Raw genomic sequence first — 27,770 nt, forward strand, 5'->3', positions numbered from 1 at the left:
GTAGTCCCACATGGTAAGTAGTATAGACGAGAAACCCTTGCTTTAGAGAACTGAAGAACCTTGACCCTTGTCACAAAGTAGAAAGTGGTAGGGTCTGGGTTCAAATCGATATCACTCTGACTCAAAGGCTGAGTTTTGTGCATTGCCTTCCAGGCTTCAGGTATGTGGAAACTAAGCCAAGTGGCCAGGATGGTCTTGAATGTCATGAGATACTGATTTTGGACTTTGCATCTTGATATTTCCTGATATGAATTTGCAATTGCAGGTGAAGCCAAGAACTCTTTAATTGCAAAAGGCATGGACTGATATTACCATATTATTTCCATCCAGGGCACATGAATAATTATGCTACTCTTTCAAGAAGGTAGGATATACCATGTGGGCTGTTGGTATAAGCATGTCAGGGGATTCATGTACAAACATGTCCTTTTTCTGTGCTCCAATTTTCATATTGGAAAGCCAGGTATAGGTCATTTTCATCCTTGCCAAGAGTCCTGTCCACCACATCTCTGATGAGTGGTCATCTAGTCTCTATCCCTCTCCTTCCAGTGTCAGGATGCTCCTGTTTCATGCGGTGTATCCTATTTCTTTGGATATCTTTCAAGTGTCCACCTTCCTTTTAATGCAGTACATATTGCTGAGAGCTAAATATGTCCCATGAATGGCACTAACCACTGTCCCAAGAAATTTTATTTGATATTCATAAAACCCTTATAAATATTGTTATAGCCATTTTACATAACAAAGAAACTGAAAACCCCGTTTACCTCTCCCAGTGGGTTCCGCCCAATGAACACACACAGGACCAGTCTAACTACTCTTTCACCCAAAAGCTCTCCAGTGCTGTCGTCTGGGTCCAGAAAAGCCTTTCAGCATCTAGATGCATGTTTTAAATACAACTTGAAAAGAGGATTGCTCAATCTCCTTTGAAAGTGTAACCCATTGCCTAACAGCTGAAAATGTCTCCTCCGTTACTGGAATTGGCTGCCCAGTACTGGGATTACTGGAAAGGGCTGTTATGATTGGGACACTTAATCAAACATGCAAATTTTCAGGAGCATTCTGAAAGATAGTGGGCTCCATTTGATAAGGACACAGATGCAGAAACAGAATGGTGTGATGAGAAGGCGCAGGAGGCGGGATGGGTGTGGCGCGATGGTGCTGAGGTCAGGGAGGCATGAGGAGGAGGTTTTTTCACTAGAACGGAAAAACAAGTAGACACATTGGATTTTTACTAAAAGTCCAGACTAAGCACAAGCTTGGGCTTCTGCAGGACTGTGTCCAACTGGCTGGAGAAACTGGCTGGAGACTAGGATCCCCGATGTTGAGTGCTTTCCCTGACTCCATAGCTGAGAGGTTCCATTTGCTGCCTTAGTTTTGGCTCTCACAGACTCCCCAATCTCACACGTTATTACAGATTCATTTTGGATAGGAAGACTGAAATGTTCCAAAGAAATGCTGCTCTAATAGCCCCTAGAAACCCAAAGGATTGCTTTCAAATTTACCAAAAGTCATTGAATTTGAATAACATCTCTGACGAAGGTATAAACATCAAAACTCTCCCTCCCTCCAAACCATTTACAAATACATCCTATCCAGGCAGAAACCAAAGAAGTGACAGGAAATTGACTTACAGATGTCCTAGTGGAAAGGACAAGGTTTAGTGCCACCATACCTTGCATTCAAATCCTCTGACCAAGCTCTGTGTTCTTGGGCAAGTCCTTTAAGCTGTCTGAGCCTTGATTTCCTTATATTAAAGATTTTAAAAAAGGAATTAAAAAAAAAAAAAAGATGGGCCGGCCCAGTGGTGTAGTGGTTAAGTTTGCATGTTCCACTTCGGTGGCCCAGGGTTCACAGGTTTGAATCCGGGGTGCAGACATACATACCGCTCATCAAGCCATGCTGTGGCTGCATCCCACATACAAAATAGAGGAAGATGGGCACAGATGTTAGCTCAACGACAATCTTCCTCAAGCAAAAAGAGGAAGATTGGCAACAGATGTTAGCTCAGGACCAATCTTCCTCATCAAAAAAAAAAAAAAGATGTCTGCACACTAGGCTCAAATTTACATTGGTAACGTTTTACAAACCGGAAAGCACTAAATAGTTATCATTATTGCTCTTTAATTCAACAATTAATGAACATCACGTATACTAGGAAACACTGAGTGCTACAAGTATAAAGAAATGAGTAAGTTACCCCTGCATGGAGATGAAACATATACTTTAATACAAGTTAGAGAATGATAAATATCATATATCTCATTTCTCATGCTTGAAATAGATTGAAGAGAACAAGACCTAACATGCAACCTTACTTTACTGCAACATAACTCAGAATCTTCCTGTTTTTTTCGTTGTCGCTATTTTTCTTTTAAATGAAGTTCTACATGTCCCGTTAGGTTAGGTCAATTTCTTTATTTAAGGCAATGCAAATTCTAAGCACTACACTAGAAGACTGATGTTGACATACTGGATAAATCCAGAAGTAAGTAGTCAGGGTGGTTAAGAGGCCTTGATATCAGGTCAGACAACAGATAGATGGAGGAACTAGAATTTAGCCAGAACAAGAGAAGATTCAGATGAACTTGAGAACTTTCTTCAAATGCCTAAAAGGCTTTTCATGTGGAAGCTGGATTAGCTGTCTTCTCTGTGGACCGACGAGTAGATGTTGTAAGGAAATAAACTTCCATCCAAAATAAGAAGTGACTATAACCTTTAGAGAATTCAACAACGGAAAAAGCTGCTTTGAAAGCTGCTAAATTTCCCATCACTGGAACCATGCTTATTTAAAATAATATAATGATGAAACCATTGCAAAACAACTTTGCAAAATCCATTGCAAAAAGGCTCCTTTTGAAAAGTGAGTAAGGACTACTCTGTTTGTTTCTTTCATAAATTGTTCACTTGGCTAACTGGCACACATTGAAAGTAGACCTCCATATTCCAAGACCCACCCATAGAAAGAGAACCAAAGGCACACTTGAGTTTGAAGGGGCCTTCTATGTACCACTCAGTGAGCCTCTGCCATCATCAGATCTCTGTGCTCCAGCCCACATGGAGACACGCCCCTTCTTGATTTTCTGCTGTCAATTGTACCAAATGAAATAATTCATTGTCTATAAAGTCTGCCTTACAATCCAGTTTTACTCACCAACGGAATGTGTCTGCAATAGGCACTTTCTCCAACATCCCTATCTTTTGAGCACATTATCATCAGGCACCTTTTCAGAAGGGGAGGTGGCAAATTACTTTAAACTGCATGAATTTCTACAAGTGCAGTAACATTCCTCAGTTTTTAAAGGGCATCTTTTTTTTTTTTTTTTTTTTAAAGTTGTCATTTGAATTCAAACTCTTTGGAAAACATGCATAATAATCTTAATGATCCCATTGAGCAGTTTAAATTCAAATTGTGGAGCATTTGAAATACCATGTTGGCAGCACTTTCCATAAATTACTCTCAGATTCAATACATCCCTACACACACACACACACACACACACACACACACACACACACAGCACACTCAAAAATCTTTAAATTATAGTTTCTCTTTTCTTGTCCCATTTAAATTGTTACTTGGTTGATAAATTAGTGCTGTAGTGTCTGCTTATAAATTTCCATATTATTTTTCAAGAAAATAATTTTGTGGCAGGCATAAATTTTTATTTCCCCTAAGGGTAAATGGAGGTTTGTTTTGTTGTGGGGTTCCTGGCTTTCGTGTGAACTTGTGCTTGTGTTTCTATGCACACACGGGTGTGTGTCTTGGTATTTGGCAATGAAGTCTGATTTACTCATTTACCTTGCAATTCACTGTGGATTCTAGTGTTTTTAGGAAATTTACTCATTTACCTTCCAATTCATTTTGTATACTGGCATTTTTAGGAAATGCTGGGAGACTGAATCAAAAGGTCACTTCTGCTAGAGAGACTGCTCACCTAGAATCTTTATAATGAGCTCCTATCTACAGCAGAATAGGATTAATTACATCTTGGGAACTTAATGATTAAAGGAATTTCTTTTAGACATTTGAAAGAAAAGACCTCATTTTCACTTTATTTCTAGTATCTTTGAAAATTAATATTTGTTCACAAAGCTTGCCAGTAAGATTTCAGAAACCAGGAAATGTATATAAATGTGCTGGGAAATATTCTGTTTGTAATATATGGCCAAAATAAAGCAATACAGAAGGCACGCACTGTGCAGCAGAATTCCAAGCTTGTGCAATTCACAAATTTAATCACAACTTTGCTGTGAGGAAAAATTTCCCCATAATTTTGAAAATATGGGTGTTCCTTGTCATTGAATGGCACTGAAATCCATCCCCTTCCTGTGGAAAACGGTTGGAATGTTTGATACGACTTAAAACATCAATGCAACAGTAATGTTTAGATACTTGGAAATAATCAGAATTTTTTTCAGACTGATTGAAGGCTGTTTTGATGTGTTAACAGCCCCTAATGAAAGTGACAATTCACCGACTTAAGAAGAGAATATTTGATACAAGTATAACTTTCTAGACTACAAATTTTGGGTATTAACTAGTTAAAATAGAGTATCAATACTGTATCGAGTATTGCTAGTTGGCATTTAGAATTTATCTAAATATTAACTAAGCTTAATTAGTATTTAGAAGCTATCTCATAAAGTTGTTTATTTTCCTTAAAAATGATTTTTAAAAGGCTAACTCAAATTTATAAATTAAAGACTATTTTACCTAAGGGACAGCAGAAAACCTCTCCAGTGTTATGGAAGTCAGAGGGAAAAATCATCAGCATCATCATCAACAAATATTGACTGAGTGCCCGTGGAGTGTGAGGCTTGGGCAAAGAGCTTCAAGGGACGCAGAGAGACATGTGATGAGGAAAGACATTGATAATCTAGTTGGCGAGACAGGACTGTGACACGCTTAGATATATAGCTACAAAATTAGTCCCTCAATCCTTTATGTCCCTCCTAGCCCCCAAAGACTGTTCATACACTCATTATGCACTTAACATTCCAGATGTTTGTCTGTTTGGATGGCACTCTCTTTCAAATGGTAAGCTCCCCAAGGTCTGGGATTGTTTGTTTTTCAACTTTGTATGCCCAGTGCCCACTACAATATTTGAAACATAGAGGAAGCTCGGTAAATACTCACTGGATGGATAAATGACTGAAGACCATTTAGGCAGGCAACTGAGGTGCAGAGCTAAGAAAACTAGACTTGTAGTCAGAAAATGGATGTCAGAGCCTCAGTTTCTTAGCACTGTGGGCACCTTCTCTGAGCCTCAGTTTTCTCATGTTTAATCCAGGAATAACACCCGCCTGGTGGGATTGTTGTGAACATCAAATGAAAAATAGCTACAAAAGTACTCTAGCCACAAGCATTTAAGTCTAAGGTATTATTATGCTAAGCGATTGGTACAGGTGGTAAATGCTAAAAGATATATAATTAACATAGCTGGAAAACAGATAAATTATTAAGTGAAGTTGCCTAATGCCATCCAACGGTGACTCAGGGAACTGGGAGACAAGTTATTCTTTCCTGAAAAAGCCTAATTAATCATTCTCTTCCATGTGAAGGTAACATATATATCAAATAACAAACTGGTTGTTATATGATTTAGGAAAGTCACATGGTTCTCTTTTACCTGGAAAAACTGCACTCTTACTGGCCTTCAGTTTACTAACCTGCAAAAGGGGCTTGGGTTAGAGGATCTTCAAGGTCCTTTCCAGCTTCAATGGCATCAACAAGGATTTCCACTCAATTCTACCAGCAAAATGGACTTAAACTGGGTAGAGGGACAGTGCAGCTTCTTTCCTAGCTTTTAAGTATCCCACTTTTCAGAAAAGGAAGGACAGCATCAACATGGCTTTTCCCTTGTCTGTTGTTTCTTGTGGTCTCAAGACAAAGGAATTTGGCCTTTGTAATGAATCCCATTAAGATGCCATCAGAGGAAGGTGATGAGTCCAAGACTATCTGTCACGTATGCAAAAAAACCCATGAACCTGAAGGTATTTTTTACCTCCTCTGCTCCCAAATTTTCTGCAGAATAATACACATACAATGAATGTTCAATAAATCCACACTTACCGACAGGCTGATTTCTTTTCCTTTAACCTCAGAAGTTGTAAAGGAGTTCAACATGACAAATAGATGTTTAGAAATTGGAATTGTTCTGGTTCCTTCTTTTCCCCCTATCAAATCCTAGTCCGCTTTCAAGGCCTGGCTCAAATGCTGCATCATCTGGGAAGTCTTTCTTGGTGCTGGTCCCTACCTCCCCTAACTCTTTTCTCTGAGCTCTCACCATTGCCCAAATCTCTCTCACAGATAGATTTTGCCTTGTATTATATTTATGTGCATGTCTGGTGCTTCTCATTCATCTAAGGGCCCTATGAGAGCATGGACTGAGTCTCATGCTGCTCTATGTCTCCCACAGCACTGAACTCAGCCCTTTGTACACAGAAAGTGCTCATTCAATGGCTCTTACAATTGGCAAATAGTTTACTCTTCAGTTAAAAATATTCAAGAGACATGTTTAAATGCTCACTTTTCCCAAGGCAATGAAGACAGTAATCCCCTCCACTTCCTGGATTCTCCTCTATAAGAACTCAAGAGACACCCTTGAGCAAAATTTGACAGCACAATTTCACAAAAACAACCTTCTTCGTTTTATTTTACTTTGAACTTAATTAATAGTAATGCTTAACCTGCCACCTCTTAATTACATTGGCAAGTTGGTGAGGTTTATTGATCCATGCATGAGGAGTTAATTCCAAAAGGGACTTTGACAAAAAGCACTTTATGGGAGAACACATCGTTATTCCAGCAGCTTTGCTGGAATGACCTGCAGACACTGCCTGGCCAGACTCAGGCCAGTCTGGCTTCCTGCCCCTTGTGCCAATTTCCTAATGATCTAATAGGAATGTGCAACAGCCCTCTAAAGAACCAAGTCTTTCTCTTTTCTCTGGTCTTATAAATGAGTTAAGATCTAGCAGGTAAAAAGAGTATCCTTAAGTTAAAATGCAGTGAGGCTATACAAGGTTTAAACATGAATAGGGCCCTACTGAGTGTCTAGCAAAATTCTTTAAAGGCAATAGGATGCTCAACAAACACCTCTTAAACACCTAAGTATGCAGCTTCTGTACCTAGAAACACAAGATATTCTAATCACCATTCCATCAACCAGTGCCAATAATGCATTCACAGACCTATGGCCAAAAGTTGTAATCATTGCTGTGGATTGAACTGTGTCCCTCCAAAAGTCATATGTTGAAGCCCTAACTCCCAATATGATGGTATTTGCAGATGGGGCCTTTGGGAGGCAATTAGGTTTAGATGAAGTTCTGAGGGTAGGGCCCTCAGGATGGGATTAGTGCCCTCTTAAGAGGAGACATCAGAGAGCTTGCTCTCTCTCTCTCCCTGCCCTGTGAAGACACAGTGAGAAGGTGACCTTCTGCATGCCAGGAAGAGAATTCTCACCAGAAGCCCACCATGCTGGCACCTTGATCTTTGACTTCCAGCCTCCAGAACTGTGAGAAATAAACTTCTGTCATTTAAGCTACCCAGTCTATGTAATTTTATTATGGCAGTCTGAGCTAAGACACTCATTTTTTTAAAAAAAGTACTAGATACTTCCCAAAGATGAGAGGTATTGCTCTGGGCACTATTTTGGGAGATGTGGAGTAAAGTTTGGGGGTGAACAGGGAAAAGAGAAACAAAGAACAATAGAAAAATGAGGCTGTTCCTAAGGAGCTCATGGTCTGGATACAGGAGGGTGAGATGGTCTGCCAATATCAGGCGGAGACAGTAAAGGGTTAAAACAAAGGTGAAGGATGAAAACAAAGGTACAGATAACAGCTCTGGGGATACAGGAGAGGGGTTGCTCGTCTTCAGCTGGAAGGGCATGGGGAAGGATTCTTAAAGCAGCGGTAACCAACTGGGACCCGAAGGCTGTAAAAAAGCCTGGCTGATCAAAAGAAGTCCTATCTGATGACAGGCCATCTGTTAGCTTGAATTTATTTAAGAGAAAGGTAGAGGCTAAGATTTAGACCACAGGAGCTTAAAGTTCTACTCTAATCCTTCACTAATTCCTGATTTTCCAGAGACCTTGGTTTTCTAAGCCTTGATTTTGTCAATTTGTAAAAAGGAATAGTAACAGTTCCCACTCATCTGTCAGGGGAATAAATATGTGGTATTAGCAGAAAATAAGATTACCATATGACACACAAGTACAGGCCTCCTCCTCCATGAAGACTTTTTGGATTCCTTTTTTACCTCCCAAATGTCCTTACTCTTCCCCTAGTTCTTTCCTCTGAGGTCCCAACACACTAAGTACTATTTATTTTGCGAAAAATTATTTGTATATTTGTTATGCTTTATAACAGAATTTGACGTCTTTGCCTAAACTAGACTAAAAATATAAATTTTCACTATTTTTGGGCATAAGTTTTAGAAAGTTCAGTTTTATTTTAACTAACGTGTCCCAACGGCTTTATTAATCTAAATTGCCTCAAACATCTTTCAGCATTATTAAAGAGCTCATAAAGTAAGAATAACTTCTGCGGAAGATATTTACTATCCTTTCAAAAAAATTGATATAATTTAAAAACTTCTTACATATGTGTGTTGTGCGTTCAGATTGCTTAAAGAGTTCTCAGTGCATCCATTCAATTGTGACCCCCCTAACCAAGTCTTTTCCCTTCTCTTGGCATCCTATTTTCCCATACTGTAAACATAGAAGTCTAAATTATTAAATAATCTTTAAGTTAAAAAAATAAGCAAATGTTTTTTGAAGACCTACAATATACCACGCCCTGTCACTATGAAGTGTTCAGAAAGAGCACTTGCCTTCTGTAATGATGACACCAACCTTGGCTGGCATTCTCTGATTCTGCAGGGAGGTGAGTAAAAGAGAGATCCAGGAAGCAGATTTTTTTTTCAAGTAAGCCTGGCTGTGGGAGGGAATTATCATGTCCCATTCAAAGTCATCAGAACATCAGACAACTTCCACTCAAACTCTCTGGCAGTTTTCATCTGCCAGTCGGGTTTGTGTGTTTGACCTTGAGTGCGGCAGCTCTTATGATAATTCTACGGCTGGAAGCTAGACAGCTGGCTTCACTCTCACATCTTTCCTTTCAATCTTTTATATTTACATTTCAGCAATGACTGCTCATAGGTTCCCAGAGCCAAGTTCTCCTCTTTGCTTCTTACACACACATAAGAGTCTCAAATTCACGGTACACCAAAGGGCAAAGAGTCAAAGACACTTTGAGGAGGAGACACTGGGGTCTAGAGCGAAACCAGGTCCCCCTCCAGCTCCACCTCCTTGTAAATATCAAAGCAGCGATAGACTCCGCTATTGTGACAAGAACTACAAAAAAGATGAATAAAATGTGACACCCTCCACCACAACACATACACTCGCTAAGGGTTTCAAATCTTGTAAGAGAATGTGTCAAAGACTCGAATGACTAAAATACCAGCTGTAGAGGGTTAAATCCTATGAGAGAGGTAGAAACAAAAGCCTTGCATGTTCAGGAAAGGCCACATCTATTTGGGGAAGTTCCAGGAAAGCTTTTTAAGGTTGCTTGATGTAGATTTTCAAATGATGGAGATGGGGAAAGGCACAAGGAGACCGCAGCCTAGGGCACAAACAGAGAAGACTAAGATATCAATGTCCAGGAGAGAGTCCAGTGTGCCCAAGTGTTGTCAAAAGAATGTGTAGGAGGGAGACGGGAGATAAAAGTGAAGTATTTTGGGACTATTTCTTACATGAGCTGGGCTGGAAGTACAGACATGTGGATTTTAACCTTGAGCATGCATAAGAATTCTCCCCAAGAGCCTTGTAAAAGATGCAAATTTCCTGGCTCCTTGTGCAGAAATTCTGGGGAGTGGCGCAGAATATGACTTTTTTAATGAGGACTGCAAGGCGATCCCAAAACGAGTGACCTGTGACACATTTTGGGAAAACTAAGCTCGCAGAGTCTCATGACTTGCTGCTGCCCCTCAGACTCTGCGAGCTCTCAAACCAGCAGTGTGCAGGTAGCATTCCAGAGACCGAAACGCTGACTCATAATTGTCCTTTGCTGATTCAAGTTAGTAAAAATCCTCCTTTGCAGATTGTGTATGTACGTCCCCAGGGCTTGGTTCTGTGCAGTTATTTACTGCTCAAAGCCCCCACACTTTGATTTTTTCTCAGCCTTGTCAGCATCTCTGAATCCTCATTTAGCTACAAGGTAAGAAATAGTACTTTCATTCTATTTGTGGGGAAATTTAAGGTAAGAGAAATGAGGTGAATGAAGAATAGTAGCTGGTCAAGCTGGGTGCGAATCAGGTCTGACTTGAAATTCCATGTTCTTTCTTAAAATCATTTGCTGCCTCACACCAGGTCCCCTAAGTGAAAGACTGAGTATCTTACTTAGGACTCTTGAACTTATTTTCAGGTTATTATTAATTATTATTTTATAATAATATATTATATTATTAATAAGTATTAATAATATTTTACATAATTATTTTATTATTTTTAAGATCGATTTTAAAGCATAATAACACACACACACACACACACACACACACACACACACACACACAATCACTCCTCTATGCCCCAATCCTTTTTCTTCTAATTGGAAATGTAAGGTTTTAGACATTTTTCTCTTCTGAGAATACAGAGCACTTCAGAAGACCCTACTAACACAGATTCCTTGCTGTAGGAGGGTAATTATCATTCCTTTATCCTTTAAGAGATACCAGACAAATATGAAACAAAATGAGGAACAGACTCCTTCCCTATTTTCTTTCCATCCTTTTATCTCTAAAGTAGGAAGTTTACTGAACCACTGCCAACAATTCACTCAGCCTAATGAAGTGTATAAGTAATAAGATTAAATAATCTTAAACCATTATTACAGTGGCCTGATGCTGACATTCATCCAAACTCTGGCAAATACAGAGAGGTGAGTTCATGCTTGATTTAAAAATAAACAAACTAGGGCAGCGGGAAGGTTCTAGCATAAAGTTTCAGAGGTATTTAACCTGGAAATCTGAGACTCTCCATCTTGGTTGGGGCTGAAGCAAACGCTGTCCTATTTCTACACTCTACAAACAAAATTTACAGAATCCAACATTTTCTAGGGATGTTTCTCTGGGGCCTGTGGCCACATATGGGTAAACCTCTTCACGTGACTCCCAGAGAAAGCAGTTCTTTGAAGGCATCGTCAAGCTCATGGTTTCTATTCTTGCCTCTGTCATTAATAAACCATATAACCTCAGGCAAATCAGTCATCTTTCTTGGGCTTTAGGTTTTCTCAGCTATAAAATGATGTTATTGGATTTCTAAGGTTCCTCATGGCCCATAAAAAGCATTCTAATTCTATGACAACAGAAATTTACATAGTTTGGGATAGGAACTGGAGGAAAATGGTATGTTCAGCTAGGCCTCTTGCTTGTTCTGGGCATCTATTTGAAGGTCTGTACCTCACTATCCTTACCAAAGGCCGCCTTGGAGCCTGCAGGGATGTGGTGAGCAGTAACCAAGATGAGCAAAGGCCTGGGGGCTATTTGGGGAAAAGGGCTAAATAAAAACCATTAGCAAAGGATAGTGGAGTAAGTATTCTTCCCCCACTGAAAGCCTTGCTGTTGTATAATTACAGGGTGATAATATGAATGCCTGTAACACCGAGAGGTGTTTTCCAAAGCATATTCAATCCCCAAATCATTTTGCTCATGAGTTAACTATCCCTGTAAAATTTTATAGCATTCTTCACTTAGCTCATTCATGCTTTTAAGGATTTAAAGATTTACTTATCTTTTATATTTATATATAAATAATTTATTTATATATTATATTTGTTGCTTCTGCATAAAGATTTTTTTCCTGTTATAATTTTTAAACGTAAATTTATTATTTTTATTTTGTCAAGTTAATAAACTTTTGCTAGTCTAATACTTTAGATTTTCTAGAAGAATAATCATATCACTTGTAAATATCTATACATCCTAGTCTCATAATTATGAGTGAAAAAGTCTCAGAAAAAGAGGTATGACAAAATGCCATTCATTTAAAATTAAGGAACACTATCTGCAAAAAATATTATATATTTTTTAGAGATATATAGTAAAAATATAAAGAAATGCATGGATATTAGCGTTAAATGCATTAAAAATGTATTTAAAATTTAGCATAGTGGTCACCTCTGTACAAGAGTTTTGATAATATAATTAGGGGCAAGAATCTAAGGGATTTCAACTAAATTTCTAATTTTTTTTCTTAAATCAGATAATTGGTATATGGAATGTCATCATATTATGCTTTATATCCTTATCTGTATTAGAAAAATTAGCTAATAAATTGAAATATTTATATATAACAAAGAAAAAGCTATATACATGAAAAAGATACATATAAGATTTTTCCTTTGTTTCCCAATTTTTCATTAAAAGGCTAGAATGTTAAGAAAAATATTAATCGTGGTCATCCTGTGCATACCTAGGAAGATCTAGGAAGAAGGCTGGCCATTAGTTTATTTTATCCTATTAAATACAAATCTTCTTTTTTCTTCTAGTTTACTTAGAGCTTGTTTTGTGTTATTGCAATTGTTTTTATTTTTAAACAAGAATGTGTGATAAATTTCATTAAATGCCCTTTTGGCATCTATGGAAATGACTAGGGTTTTTTTTTTTTAATTTGATGTATCAATACAATGAATTATGTTAAAAGGTTCCTAATATTGTCCTAACATGACAGTCATGGAATAACCTGGGATGTTTCATTATGTGGCATTTAATTTGCTAATATTTCATTTAGAATTTCTGTGTTGGTGAAAGTTAGATTAGCATAGGGTTTTCTTTTGCGGGCAACCTAGGTTAGGTATTATTAATTGTGATCAGGCTAGCTTTATAAATAATTATGCAAGCTTATCTTCCCTTGCTAGGCTCTGAAAGTTGAAATAGCACAGGAATCAGTTGTTCCTTAAAGATCTGAAAAATCCTGTCAGTTAAATTTCTTGGGTCTTTCTCAGGTAGTAGCTCTGCATTTCATCAATGTTTATGAGGTTATTCAGGTTTTCTTCCCCTGTATTTCAGATTTGCACAGAAAATAGCCTCTTTTATATAAAATTTTAAGCGCAATAAGTTTTAAATGTCTTTTATACCTATGCTAAGAGCTTCTTTTTCATTCCTAATTCTCCGTAATTTTTGTTTCTCTCTTTCTTTCTTGATTATCTTCACTGGATGTTTATTTTATTTTCAAAGAATCATCTCCTGGACCTAAAAATTCTAAATTTTTTCAGTTTATCAATAACTGCCTTCATTTTAACTAATTTCTTCTTCCTTTAGGTTGATTTTGTTGTCCTTTTCTAGTTTTTTAGGTTACTATATTTGCAGTCTCTCTGGTTGCAATGAATGATCCTAGCTTTACTTAGAATTCAACTTTGGCTGCATCTGCTTTTCGTTGTCATGCAGCCTTATCATCGTCACTACTTTCCAAGAATTCTCGAACCCAAGAGTGTGTTTATCTGCTTATCCTTTCATAGATTTCTTGTCTTACTGTACTGCTAGGGGCAACCCTGCCAGCCAAAGTAGGAACTGTCTACATTTTCCTTTTATACTATAATACGATGCTTTTCTAAGATTTCCATGGAGATTTGGAAAGAAGAAATAATCTCTTTGGTTGAATGGATTAAATCAATCATATTAATCATATTATTCAACTTCTATAATTGGCTTGTCAAAGACTGCAAGAAATGTGTTAAAAGTTTTATAAAGAATATGGTTTTACCATTTTTATCTCATATTTCATCAATATTTTTGTATTATGTATTTCAATGTAATGATATTTAATGAAGAAAGGCTCAGGGCTGTTCTTCAGGAACTGGGACATTTATCAATAAAATAATGTACCTTGGCCTATTTAATAGTTTTATCCTGACTGGTACTTTGTCTGCTATTAATATGGTAGTTAGTAGGTAATTAATATTATTTTCTTTTGGTCTGAATTTGCTATTACATCTTTTCCTATCTCTTTATCTTTAACTATTCATTTTATTGGTTCACTGTTTATCACCATTTTATTTGCCCTGGATATCCCCACACACTTTATTTTGATTAATTTATTTGTCTGCTGGAATATTTGTTTGAGTCACTTTTTCAGGAAGGGTATGTAGGTGATATACATTCTTTCTGAAGGCCCATGGAATATTTAAAACAAACTATTTTTGTAGAAGGCAAAGTTTGATATACTGTTATGTAACAAAAGCAAGTTACTAATTAGAAAGAATGGTATGATCCCATTTTGTGTGTGTGTGTGAACTACACGTACATACATGTGTGATTACATCTATAAACAAATAACTATATTCAAGTATATTGAAATAGAAAAGGTGTGTGGTAAAATGTAAACTGTTATAATATGTAGATGGTAAAGTTATGCATCTTTTTAATACATTTTCTAATTTTTCTCTAGTAAGCATATAATATTTAAAAACAAAGTTTTTTAAAAAAAGAATTACTCTATAAGGAAGAATATTCTGAGCTCAATATTTCTCTAACATGTCTAAAACACAAGGCGAAAGAGTTTGGGTTAACTACGTTTTTTTAATTTGACATTATGAGGAAATGGTAATAAATAAAAAATTAATTAGGAAAAAGGAAACCTAAGAGATGTCCAATGATTTGGTGGGCATGTGGAAAGAGCTGGACTTGAGAATCAAAGGCCAACGTCAAGTCTCAGATCTGACACTCACGCTCTATGGAACCGAGCAAGCTGACTTTTTTAAGACTCAGTTTCTGACTACTGGAAGTAAAGGCAATAATAATTGTACCTATTTTCTAGGATCATTAGAGAGTGACATGAGATAAAAGAAAAGTGCTCTGTAAAAGTTAAAGCACTAAACAAATGTTAGTTATTATTATGCTTATTTTTAACCATAAAAAAAGGTTTTTGCCTTAAAGCCTGAGGCATTGCAGGGAAAGTCACATATAAATGCTCAAAAGACAGGGGTTCATGGTTTTTCACCAGTAGAAATTCGGCATTTCAGGTTCTGTAATACTGGAAGGCATGGTTCATGTGGTCATCAATTAAAATTGTGGTAATGGAAGGCTATAATCACAGGGGGCTGTACACATGTTTATGTTCTTAGGAAGCTGAACATTAATTTCAGAGTGATAGTATAGACCCAGCAATAAAGTGCAAGTTTAGAAGATCTGTTCCTAGTCTTTGTTTTGTCTTTTACTTCGAAAATATCAAAGCCACTGTAAAATGGGACGAATAATCTCCCCCTTGTCTATTTCCCAAGGTTCTAATAGGGATGATAATGTGCAATAATAGAAGCCCAGGAGCACTGTAAAATATAAGGGGCTGTACAGATGGGAGAGATTACTATTCATAGTAGTTAGCATGGTTAAATCTCATAAGGGAATACTTGACAAACTCTCCTCTTTCCTGAACCATTTTCTCCTTCTTGGGAGAGTGCTTGGGGGATGCTAGTGTAACATCAAGAAGAAAGTGTGTATGTGTGTGTGTGTGTGTGTGTGGTGTCATAAAGAGAGACAGACACTCCTTGGAGATGAGAGAGCAAAGGTGGGCAATTAAGAAAAGAGAAGGAGGGAAATTCATGTGGATTTTTCACGTTTAGTCCAAACTCTCAGTTCATTTCCCAACACTCATATAAAGCACCGGCCATAACTGCTTTTAAAACATTTTATTAGGAGCAATTGAGCGTATAAAAGGACAACTTTCCCACAGAGGTACAAAACCTACCTCTTAATGTAGGTTGAAAAGTTAGAATGTTTTAACTGTAGCCATTTAGCAACATAAGGGAGCAAAAGGCCGCTAATGTCTTGGCCACTTATGCGTCAGATTCAGGAACCTTACAGTGTTTAGTCTCCCGTGGAGTTGGCCTCCTATTTCCTGAGACCTTTTAATCACTTGGATTTTAACTCTAATAAAAATGTCTGTACCAACTTCCACTGCTGGAGAGTTAGGAGTTGGATTGGATCCGCTCTGAGTAAGAGCCCTGGTTTAGGGGAAGAACCTTGGCTGCCATTTCATAAACAGACTTTTCCTGAGAATCTCTGTTGTGCTGTGTCTGTAGGCCCAGACTCCTTGGCAATGCTAAGAACACAGCAATTCCTTTGTAAATCTACACTTACGGGTAAACCCGTCTCATTAAAAGCAGAAGGACATGTAAGTGGGGGGCACTGTTGCTGTCCTTCATACGCATACCAATGTTAAAATCTTCTTACGTGAAGCATGAACGTCGTCTTCTCATACATGTCCTCATATTCCTTCTATGACATCTAATTTACTTCAGTATTTCCATAGCAACTGCCGCTATGAAATTACCCTAAACTTAGAGCATTTCTAAATTGTATCAGATTATGCTAAGGGAGAAAGCAATGATAATAATGTTATTAATCAGATTAAGCCCTTCTATTAGTAAACAACTTCATGATTTATAAAATATAACACTTATTCATTCCTTCTCTTTGAAGAAAGAGAGGAAGTTAATATCTCCCTTTAATAAACGGTCCTCAGAAATTAAATGACTTACCCAAGGTCACACCAGGAGAGCAAAGATTAGAACCAATATATTCAATTTATGTCACTTTATTTCCCAAGGAAGCTTAGTGCTCTTAATTTTAATCTGTTCACTTATATAAATCCGTAAGAATAATCAAAACTAAAATTTTAAGAAATCTATCACCAAAATAGAAAAGCATCTTGTTGATTTTGCTAATAATTACACAAAATTAAATTAAAATAACTATCACATAAAGCACTTATTAAATTGGTTCAAAATAAATATAAATAAACCTCTTCAATAGTAGATAGGTTATACTTTTAACATAGTTTCTCATTATTGCTGATGGTTCTGTAAATTGAAAAAATATTTCTAAAGAAATGTAGCAAAAGTTCTCCAAATTGCCATAAAGTAAACTCAGTAATATAAATCTAAGAATTTATGCTGAGGAAGTAATTTAAAATAGAAAAATATAAAAATTTTACTCAGTTATTTATAGGTATGTTATTTATAATACTAAAAGATCAGAAAATACCCAATACTTTTCTAGTGGCAAATGATTTTAAAATGTAGTGTATAAACATAATGTAAAACTAAACAGATAAAAAGCTAAAAATGAAGATTATTAACAATGGAAAGCTATATACATATTTATATTAATTCAATCAGTAGAGTACAAAACAAAACATGTAAAAAATGATGAAAGAGAACTACAATGCCTTAGGAAATCAAATTTGTTTAATTACAGCTATGTATGTGCAAGGATTAAGGAATTAAAAGACTATAGGAAAACACCAATAATCATTGAAGCAAAGATGAAGATATTATTGGCATATTTTCCCTGAAAATTATGTAAATGTTTAATTTAAATATGATTTAAAGTTGATCAATTTAGGCAAGAATAAATTAAATTTATATTAGACTAGTCTCTTCCTGGCCTCAGAGCATCAAACATGGTGGTCCTTACACAGAAATAATTAACTAAACCATTATCTTCAATATCTTATTCCATCAATAAAAAAAAAAAGGTACAGACTGAGACCCAGGGCCTGGGTTCTCTCTGCTTTGCACAGGATGTCTTTCAGACATCAGTTTCCACCGATGGAACAAGAAGAAACTTGACTGGATGACATCGTAGGTGCTTCCTGTTCTAAGGGCTTTGGTTCCAAGAGAGATACACACAGTCCTGGCGTCCTCCTTAATGCAAACTCTAGCTTTAAAACAAACCTACTTCATTTTATTCTCCCAGCTTCCCCAATTCCCCCCAAAGAGAACTCTTTATATTTCTAGTGTGGCAGCTTATCGGACTTATGAAAGTTCAGAGGAAATTAAAATGCAAAAACATCCATCTGAGGGCTTGAGGGCTGTACTGAACTCTGAGATCAATACTGAACAAGGGTCTCTGAGTAAAGCTTAACTGAATTCTGGTAAGAATTAAATTACATTTTAGAGTCACCATGGATAGATCTCATTAAAGAAACATCTTGATTAAAGGTTCTTATGAGGGAGAGAAGTCAAAAAGGATGGTAAGAATTTCCATTATTTGCATTCACCCAGGTCTTCCAAGGATGTGACTGAATATCTTCCTTGTCATAAGCATAGTATAGCATCAGTCAACCATAGCAGAGGAGCTGCATCCTAAAGAATCACTGAGCTCCTACGCCTGGAATGGAAATCGAAACCTGAGCCCACACACTGTAGAAACCCATAATTTAGTCAGATTAGACTCTCTTTGGTCTCATTACACACTCAGGAGAGCAAGCAAAGCATTTAAAAATGGGAGAGGGGTATGTCTAAGAGGTTAAAACAATTTCGTAAAGCCCAATGAATCTCACTGCACATGTAATGTCCTCGTGTTCAGAAATACTAAATAGGCTAAAATCCTATCAAAATTAATCTCAGAATAACATTTACTCTGCTACCATTCCCTCAGCAAGCCAAGTGTGCTTTATAAGGATTGCCTCATTTCATCTTTATAAGCCTTTGGGGAACATCCTGCCATCATCCCCACTGTACAGATGAGGAAATTGAGGCTTAGAAAGATCAAATAACTCTCCCAAGGAAACAAAGCATTAAGTGATGAAACCAAATTCAAACCCATGTTCTTCACATCATGTTATACTGTTTTCCAATATTGTTCATATGATTCCTACCTCATAAGCGACAAAAGAAAAACCGAAGGAGGCTGCCACAGGAGCATCATTAAAGTAGCAAGAATCAACAATGTAGTCAAAAAAGGATGAAAAACAGACACAAGAACTACAAAAAAAACAGCGGTATGTGGTCACTTAGTGTAAGGACAAGCAGTCATAGGTGCTTCTATAGGCTCTGCTGACATCACTGTTACAGAGCTCACTGCAATAAGTAATTTCATAGTGGTGGTCCTAAGTCATTGTGAATGACAGTCTGCACAGTCTGTTTACAAAGGCAGGGAATTTTATAATTTTCTCTTTTCAACAAAGATTTCAAAGGGCAATATGTGAAATATTCTTATTTAATGAAGAGGTAAGCTTTTGTCCACTACACTTTTCCTGATATGCAATTGTTCCTTCTAGATCAATAGGACATTACTGTGTTTGTGTTTATGTTCTGGACAAAGTAAACCATGTGGTGTTTGCAAAGAATATGGGACTAGGGGTGTGAACAACTGGATATAGCCTGGCTCTGACACTAATAAGAGAACATAAAAAGTTCCTTTCTTCCTCTTTGCATCTCTTACTCTCACTTGTAAGGAGAGGAGTTAGACAAATGATCTTAAGACTTTTTTTTCCAGCTCCAACATTGTGTGGCACTATAATGATGCTATATGCGTTTAAGTTGCCTTTGGGGAGGAAAATGAAATAAAATGGGACCTAAGAGATGCAAAACAATATTTAATCCTGCCAGATCTTAATCTTGAACTTTCAGATCTGTGCTACAGACTCCAGGGCTGCAATGAATTAGAGCTGTCAGGTTATGGGAAAATACCAATGAGGCCAGAAACTTCTGCAATAAGCTTGAACCTTGGGGATCTCCAAAGCTACGTATAAGTCCCAATACCTTGCACCCAAGGCTTGTTTTATGTTGAAATGCCTGGGCACAGAAGGCCAAATCATGCCTCTTTTGAGGGTTTGCAAAAAGGCACTACTTTTCCCACTAACAAGTGTTAAACAAAGGTTTAAAATCAAGCAGAAGGATTGCAAAGAAATTTACTTTAGATTAAAAAAAATTTATGTTCATTCATCAAATTGCTCCATTGGAAGACAGCTTAATGTGTAGATTTAAGTACCCTGGCAAAAAACTAAGATAACGTGACCATAGCATTTTTGAGCACTCAGCTATGTTATTAATATAGTTGTTATGTTCTTAAAAAAAGAGAAAACAATTTTTAGCTCAGTCAGCATTACGATTCATTTCCCTTTAAGGTGTTCTACAATAAAGGGTTTCTCTGTTTGCATCATTGAAAACCTACTAGATATGTTAGGAAAGAAATATTCTGGGTAGAAAAGAGGTGATTCAAAGGGCTCAGGAGTTTGAAAGAGCATTGACAAGACCAGAGGCCCTGCAACATTTCTCTACAAATACCACTTCAAGTACAGAGTGAGACCTAATAACAAGAGGTATGACCCTGCTACTTGGGAAACTTTCTGATGCTTCGAGAGAGAACATGCTAACTTGCACACACATGCTTGAAAGCCACTGGGTGATGATCTTCCCAGCAGACCACTAATTGAATGGCAGCCCTATCCCAACGCACCCCTTTCTGACTTCATATGAACATATGGAAAAAATTAAGATATGTTAAGTTACACACACGTGTATTTTGTAGTCTGGGGAGAAGTAAAGATCTGATGGCTACATTCTGTCTGGAGTGATTGGCATTTTGCCAAAGAAGACATCTTTGCAAAGCACCTGAGGATCAAATCTGAACTTACAATGTAGCAGGGCTCGCAGTAGGCTTTCTTCTCCACGGCATAGAAGGGCTGCCCTCGGAGCTTGTTGCTGCAGATGATGCAGGTAAAACAATCCACGTGGAAGACCTGATCCATGGCAGTGCATCCTGTACCTTCCCCAACTACGTTTTCCCCACAGCGAGCACAGCGGCCTGAAACAAAAAAGGGATTGACTGTCAAGAACACACCAAAGAATACCTTCAGTCCTTCTAAAGAAGCCAACATGGGGGAGACAGCAGATTCATAATGTCAGCAGCAGCAATAGGACCACCACTACTGACATCACTATCACAAGCAACATCACCAGCATTAGCCACCTCTATTCCACATAGGGCAGGAGTGATGGGGATTTTACAAGTCAGTTGAGGTGTTGATTCTCACAGCCAAGCTCCCACAGAAAGTGACAGAGTAGGACTCAGGTCTCCTGACATCGAGGCCAGTGCTCTGCCTCTAATCTCATTCTCAAGTGTAAGAGGAACATGACTCAGGATGGTAGGAGTGGAAGGCACAGTCTAGGAAAGCCTTCTCCTCATCTTGTTAGACTGTGAGGGAACTGGGTCCAAACTCAAACTTCAATTCCTTTCACAAAAGCCTGGGTTGTAAAACCTCTGCATCCAGCCCTCGGTGTTGGGCAGATTAAAAGGCAGTCCCTTTTATTTTCAGATAGCTCTGACTGCTAGAAAGTTCTTTTTTATAGTGAGTCGGAATGCCTCCTCAGTTTAACTGCTATCCAATAGTTCCAGTTCTGTCTTTTAGGGTCTCATGGAACAAGTCTCATCTCTTATATTTACTAACCTCTAAGATATTACAATTCAGTTAGCATTGCCTTCAAGTCTGTTCTTAGTTTTAACATCCCTAAATCCTGCAACAGTCCTACATACTACAGGGTTTTGAGTCCCTCATGGCCCCGGGTTCTGCAAAGTGTTAGCATTCTTAAATTAATTTATGGGACCACATATGGACATTAGGTTTAGCTTTAAAAAAATTCACATTAAGTTTTAAATAATACCAATAAAACATAATTTAAGGAAAACATTTATGTCAGTTTGAGGCATTGTGCTGGTTGCAATCTGTATCTATATCTGGCTCTGTCATGAGAATCTTGAGCCAGAGGTTAGATCCACATCCAGTTTCCCCTCTTATACTCTATTTCTACTAATGTAAAAAATCTTAACAAATAGTTAGAAGTTACTGGAAATGTCAGCAAGAAGCTGCAGGCTTTTACAGGTAAGCTATAGAAAATTTAGTGCTTCACATGTATCAGGCATTTTCTAGGCCCTTTTTACACATTAACTTATTTCATATTCACAACCACCTATGTGACAGATACCGTTATTATCTCTATATTACAGATGAGGAAACTGAGTCACAAGAATGGTTAACTAACTTCAAACCCAAGCAGTCCAGCTCCAGGATCTTACCCACTGTGTTCTCTGCCCCTGCCTAGTTCTGTTCATCAGGATTGAACACAGAGCTGACATTATGGAGAGATTTCTCGCTGGAGACTGCTTTCAACACTCCATCACAGTGGATTGACAACTGTTTCACACCTAAAAATGGGAAGGCTAAATGTTTCAACTTGGGAGAAAATAGGCAAATATATTTCTAATCCTCTCTGGTTGCATTGGCCCTAGAAAGTATTTCTTCATATTCTGTTGCAGGATTTGAATGCATCTTTAAAATATAGCCCAAACTATACATCATTTTTTCCCCCTAAGGAATAAGAAATATCAAGTGCTGGAAAAAGAGTTAAACTCTTGGAAACTGAGCTGCCTCCACTATAGTTGATAATATTATGAAGTCTTGATATCTTCACGTTTGATAAAAACTGATGTATAATATTTGTAATAAATTTTGTGGCTTGATTTACAAACTTCTATCCAAGAGTTAACTTGTACCTGTTTCTATTATAAGATGTTTTTCTTATATTCTTATATTCTAGAAAGGTGCCTTTAAAATTTTAGACTTTCATTGTCTTTAGTAACAAAATTAGGTTATTTCATATGGCAAAAACACCTTAATTGGTTTACTAGAAAGTTCACTATGCTGTGTTTGAAAATGATACTAAAATTCTGAGAGCTTCATGCCACCATCTGACAACATTTCATTACAGAAAACATTTTGGGGATTACATCAATCCATAAAGTCTAATTTGTGTGTGTGTGTGTGTGTGTGTGTGTGTGTGTGTGTGTGTGTGAGGAAGATTGGTCCTGAGCTAACATCTCTTGCCAATCTTCCTCTTTGTTTGCCTGAGGAAGATCGTCCCTAAGCTAACATCTGTGCCAATCGTCCTCTATTTTTTCTTTTTTTTTTTTGATATGTGGGATGCAACCACAGCACGGCTTGATGAGCAGTGTGTGGGTCTGCACCCGGGATCCGAACCCGTGAACCCTGGGCCACTGAAGCGGAGTGCATGAACTTAACCACTATGCCACCGGGCCAGCACCCCCATAAAGTCTAATTTTTAAAGAGCCATCATCATACTTAGTATTCAAACTTTTCTTTTTCAACTGCTTATGCAAAATCATCACGTTTGTCTCAGTATGTACTAATTCATTTCCAATATTTATATTGGAATCCTGTTCACTAAAATTTACATTGGTAATATTAATCTGAAGCAGTATTTATGGTATTATCTTTATTGCTATTTTTTTCCACCTTCAATGAATCATATTCAAATCACTGATCTATTTTGCTGAACTGAAGAAATAATGCAATACAATAGTAAAAATGAAAAATGTAGGTTTAGCAGGAGCAGAAAAAATATACTAATGACACGAAAATAGTCTGAGCTGAACAGCACAGTCGCTGAACACTGGTTAAACATCAATCAACACAGTTTTTGTGGTACAGGTGCAATCTTTAAGAATGTGATGATTATTAAGAGCATATTGGATTCCTGTGAAAATTATAATTTTACATTTTAAACTTATTAAATGCAGGTCAACGAAATTATTTTTATTTATTATTCTTTCCCTTTCTAGATGCCAAACTGGACTCCTTGATAGTCCATCAGGGACTATCAGTGATCTGTGGACGACTCTTAGGGAAAAAATTATTCTGGCCAAATGTTACCAACTATTGGTTATGGTGGTCTACGAGGCAGGCAGAGGTAGCAATTCTGATTCAGACTGTGGCTGCCCAAAGAGTAATATCTGGAATCCAAGAGCCTGAGCCTACGTTGTTTATGGAGAATTTGAGAGCTACCCATGAGGATCTGGGATAATTTCAATCACTGGTTAGAGAGAAAGGTCAGAGCAGAGCCCTAAAGGTCAGGCTGAAAAGATAAGCTTTGGAGTTCTCACTGCTGTTCAGCAGACATTCGCCAGGTATTTATTCTTTGCCCAGTACTATATTCTGCTTCTGTATGATATACAAAAATGGATTAGACAATGTCAGTGTCCTTTCCAGTCATTACGAGACTATATACGTCCTACAATTACACGAAAAAATGTGTAGTCACATGAGAAAGTGCCATAGAGATGAGAGAGGAAAATCTTATCTGAGAGGACTCAAGAAAGGTTTTGTGGAGAATGAGGCATTTAAGCCTGACCTTAAAGGATGGAATTCTGACAGGTGGGGATGGAAGAGAGAAAACCATTCTAGTTTCTTCCAAGAAAGAATGAGTGGCTGGGCTTAGTGGACCCAAAAACTCTGCAGTGACTTGGTGCTGGCACAACTAGGTTTTGTCTTCTCAGTTATGAAAGCAGATGGACTATATTCATAAGGAAACATCTTCTCCTTTATATTTTGGAGAATATTCTTCCAGAGCAGGTCAGGCTAATATGCTGGACCCAGACACGACCAGCTTGGCTGTCTCCTGTCTTTTTCCTATTCTTAGGAGAAATCGGGGACACCAGGCTGGAGGGCAGTCAGTCTGGCACCTTTAAAATCACAAGCACAGAAAAAGAGCAAAGAACAAAAATTAAAAATAGCCCTTACACATCAGCAGGACAGAAAAGGTGCTCGAATGTTCTCTTTACAGATTAACAAAGATTTACAAACCATGTCTGTTAGGGAGGCATTCATAATAGAAAGAAAGTTACTCAAGCATCGTGCAGCCTTGCCCCTAAAGGGGCTTACATAGCACATTAATTGAAAGCATACCACAATCATAATGCCCATCTTTTAGACAAGTATCTCAGTCCTTTTAAATGAGAAAAACCAGGGAGCAGTACAAGACTTGAAGGCATCAGAGCACAAAGGTAACATAGTTGATTAGGAAGAGGAAGAAGAGGGTCAAGTTCAGATCCAGGGCTGGTACGAGGAGCTTGTTGGCAAAGCTTAGTACAGTAATGTAAAGAATCCAATGACAGAGGATCAGACAGCACGGGGAGAATTTTGCCAGTGAATTGAGATACCTGAACTAAAAAAAAGCTTGCTTATATATTATTGTTTGCTATATATATTGCTTTATATCGACTGTGGAGCCAGTTCTGGATTCCTCTCACCCCCTTCCCACCTCCCTCCCCAACGACAGCAACCTCTGCAACATCTCTGAAACACTTCCTTTCCACCACATGCCTACTACTTAAATAGGGCTTCATTATCTTTCACGGGCCATTGCAATGGCCTACTGATTGTTCTACTATCTCTGATTTACTTCCTCTGACAAATGGAAAAGCTTTAAGGAAGTCTTAGCACTTTAGCCAAGTCTGCAAGGTTACACAGTTTTTGAACAAGTCATTTTTAGGAATGGCTGGGGGTGACATTCCTGGTAAATCAACAGGTTGAGAAGGCAGGTGGAGTAATGGGATATGGGTTTTCATATTTAATGGTTCCAGCTTTCTCTTTTCGTAATGTAAATTTATTTCCCTTATAATGTGAAAAAATTTCATTTAAAAATGTTTTTCTTGTGATCAGCACACCATTAATACAATAGGCCATAAATGTTCTTTTGCAAATACTGATTGTTTCTGAAGTGGGACCAAAAATGTCCATAGCCATTTTAAGAGTTGGTGACATGCTGATTGGGGGTGACATACTCTCACACTTATTATTCAACATCAAAAGTAAAACAGTAAATTTATGCAGACAAGAAGCCAGGTGACATTTGTCTTCATGGCCTCCTTGCTTTTAAATACAAATTTTAGGCATAAGCAAAATTAATATTCTATCTTTGAATATTATAATGAATTGAAACTCTATATGCCATTTTATGATATATCAGCTTTCTCATTAAGCACCTTTTAAAATATATTCTGAACGAAGTCCTGTTCCAAAAGTTGAATCAATAAGATTATATCAGGGTAGTGAAATGATGGTAAAGTATTCCTAGAATCAAAGCTTGCTCCAATTTATCCTACATATGGCCACTGGAGTGATCTTCCTAAAGCTCCATTAAGCTAATTCAGAAATTATCTTCCACTGAAGGTACAATAAGATAATATAACAAGTTTGCATTCTTTATGTGACAGGTCCATATGACATTCACTGAAGGTTCTAGGATGATGGCATTTTCTAATCACCAAAGCTTTTATTTTATGGAACCCTGTAGTATTAATGCATGTAATAACAGACAATCTGCTTTTTAAATTTAAGTCCTAGGACAGTAATTCTCAACCTTGCCTGTATGTTGGAGTCATCTAGGGGCACTTTAAAAAAATATGATCTCGGGGTTCCCTGCTCCAGAGATTCCGATTTCACTGGTCTGGGGTGGGAGGTCTTAGGATTAGAACTTTTAAAAGCTCTGCAGGTGATTTTAATGTTCAGCCAAGTTGAGCCACTGTTCCGTGGGGTGCCTATTACTGTACTGCTTGTCAGGATAACAGCTGACAAATATCGTCCAATTTCATCTGCATAAAAAACAATTCAGGGACAGACCGTTAACAATGAGTTTGCTGAAAAAAATAAATTTCTGTGGCATCGTAATATTTGTCGCTTTTCACCGAGAGTAATCTCCCTAATGCTGTCTCGTTATGTCTTAGTGTAGAGAGTTTTCGATGGCTTTCCACCCATTGATAACACACATGAACAGAATCAGCTAAGTTTTCTCATAAAATATTTTGCCAGCATTGAGCTAGAGAAAGAAGTTCACTTACAGTAATTAGAAGCGCTCCTATAGAACAGGCCTCTTTTGTGTCATAAATGAATTTATCATATGGTGCAGCTGGATGGTCTCAGACAATACAGACCTCACAAAGAATGTCAACTGAAAGCCATGTTAGGTATGATATCATATATTACATCATACATCAAATTGAGCTTTTACTATTTTCTTGGACTCTGCCTTTAAACAATGTAAGAATATTGTCTTCTATGGTTAGTGCGATTTAGCTCTGTGAGTACTGGAATCCTTATCCTGTCTTAAAAGCTGGACGGTAGGACACTTCAGTTCAGTCACTCTGCTTGTGTATATATAATTGCATTATACTCCTTCACTGTGTTATCGCTTAGATGGTGCTTACAGATTCAATGGGCACATGGATGGCAGGCAGGAGGTGGCAGACAGGTGGCTGTTCCCCTCTTTCTTTCTCTTCCCTATACTCTCTCTCTCATGCACACATATGCACAGACAGACAGCAGGAAAAGGCGCAAAGGCTGCTGTAGTACTAGGACCAGTGCTAGACATATGAAGCGTTCTGAGAAAGACAAAGTGAGAAAAATTTTAGTACAGAATAAAAAATTAAGCTAGGGCAACAACAAAAAAAGCAAAACAGACCAAACGAATCCCAAAATTGTCAGAACAGTTCGGGAATGGGTGGACAAAGGCCTGGGCTAATAACCGATGAGATGGAGGGAAGGCTGAGTGGCCCACTGATAAAAGGAAGTCACTGTGAAGTCTAACAGGAGGTGATTCATTTATAGATATATATTTGCTTAGGTTGGACCTTCAAGTAAGGAGGTAAACTGGGAGGGGGAGTCCCACACAGGGTTGCAAAGCAAGCATGTTTCACTCATTTAAATATATTGCATTGTGAAGAAGCATAACAAAAAACATGAAAGAAAATTATTGAGTTTTTTTCTCTGTGCCAGGCACTGCCCTAAGCAATCTACATACATTCTCTCACTTAATCCCATCAACGCTTATCTATTCTTATTTGGTAGATAAGAAACCTGAGATTAAGTCAGTTGGCCACAGTCTCAGAGGGAGAATGAGGTGGAGCTGGAATTGGAACCAGGTCAGACTTCTAAAGCCCATCTTCTGAATCAGCACGTGTTTTCCTAGGAATCCATTTTATTATTCAATCACAACTGACGTTTTTAGCATTGCTTAGGAGTGGGGCCCATTCCCACTCCTAGGGAAAGAAGAAGAGCCAGTACAGCATCACTTCTCCAACCTCCCCAAGTCTCCTAGCCTCAGGAGCACACAGTGAACGTCAGGATCTG

The 27,770-nt window shown here is 37.7% G+C and overlaps 1 protein-coding gene across 9 annotated transcripts in view; it reads right to left on the minus strand.

The window, feature by feature from the left end:
* LPP (LIM domain containing preferred translocation partner in lipoma) overlaps positions 1-27,770 on the minus strand; it is a 665,849-nt gene that overhangs the window by 94,092 nt on the left and 543,987 nt on the right. For all 9 annotated transcript variants that reach the window (XM_087439870.1, XM_087439863.1, XM_087439871.1 and 6 more), the window contains one exon: positions 20,424-20,593. In XM_087439870.1, the coding sequence (XP_087295996.1) occupies positions 20,424-20,593 (170 nt within the window). The remainder of the gene's footprint in view (positions 1-20,423; positions 20,594-27,770) is intronic.

This window comes from Ceratotherium simum, chromosome 15 (genome assembly GCF_057802395.1).
Source record: "Ceratotherium simum simum isolate JZ-2026a chromosome 15, ASM5780239v1, whole genome shotgun sequence".
NCBI lineage: Eukaryota > Metazoa > Chordata > Mammalia > Perissodactyla > Rhinocerotidae > Ceratotherium > Ceratotherium simum.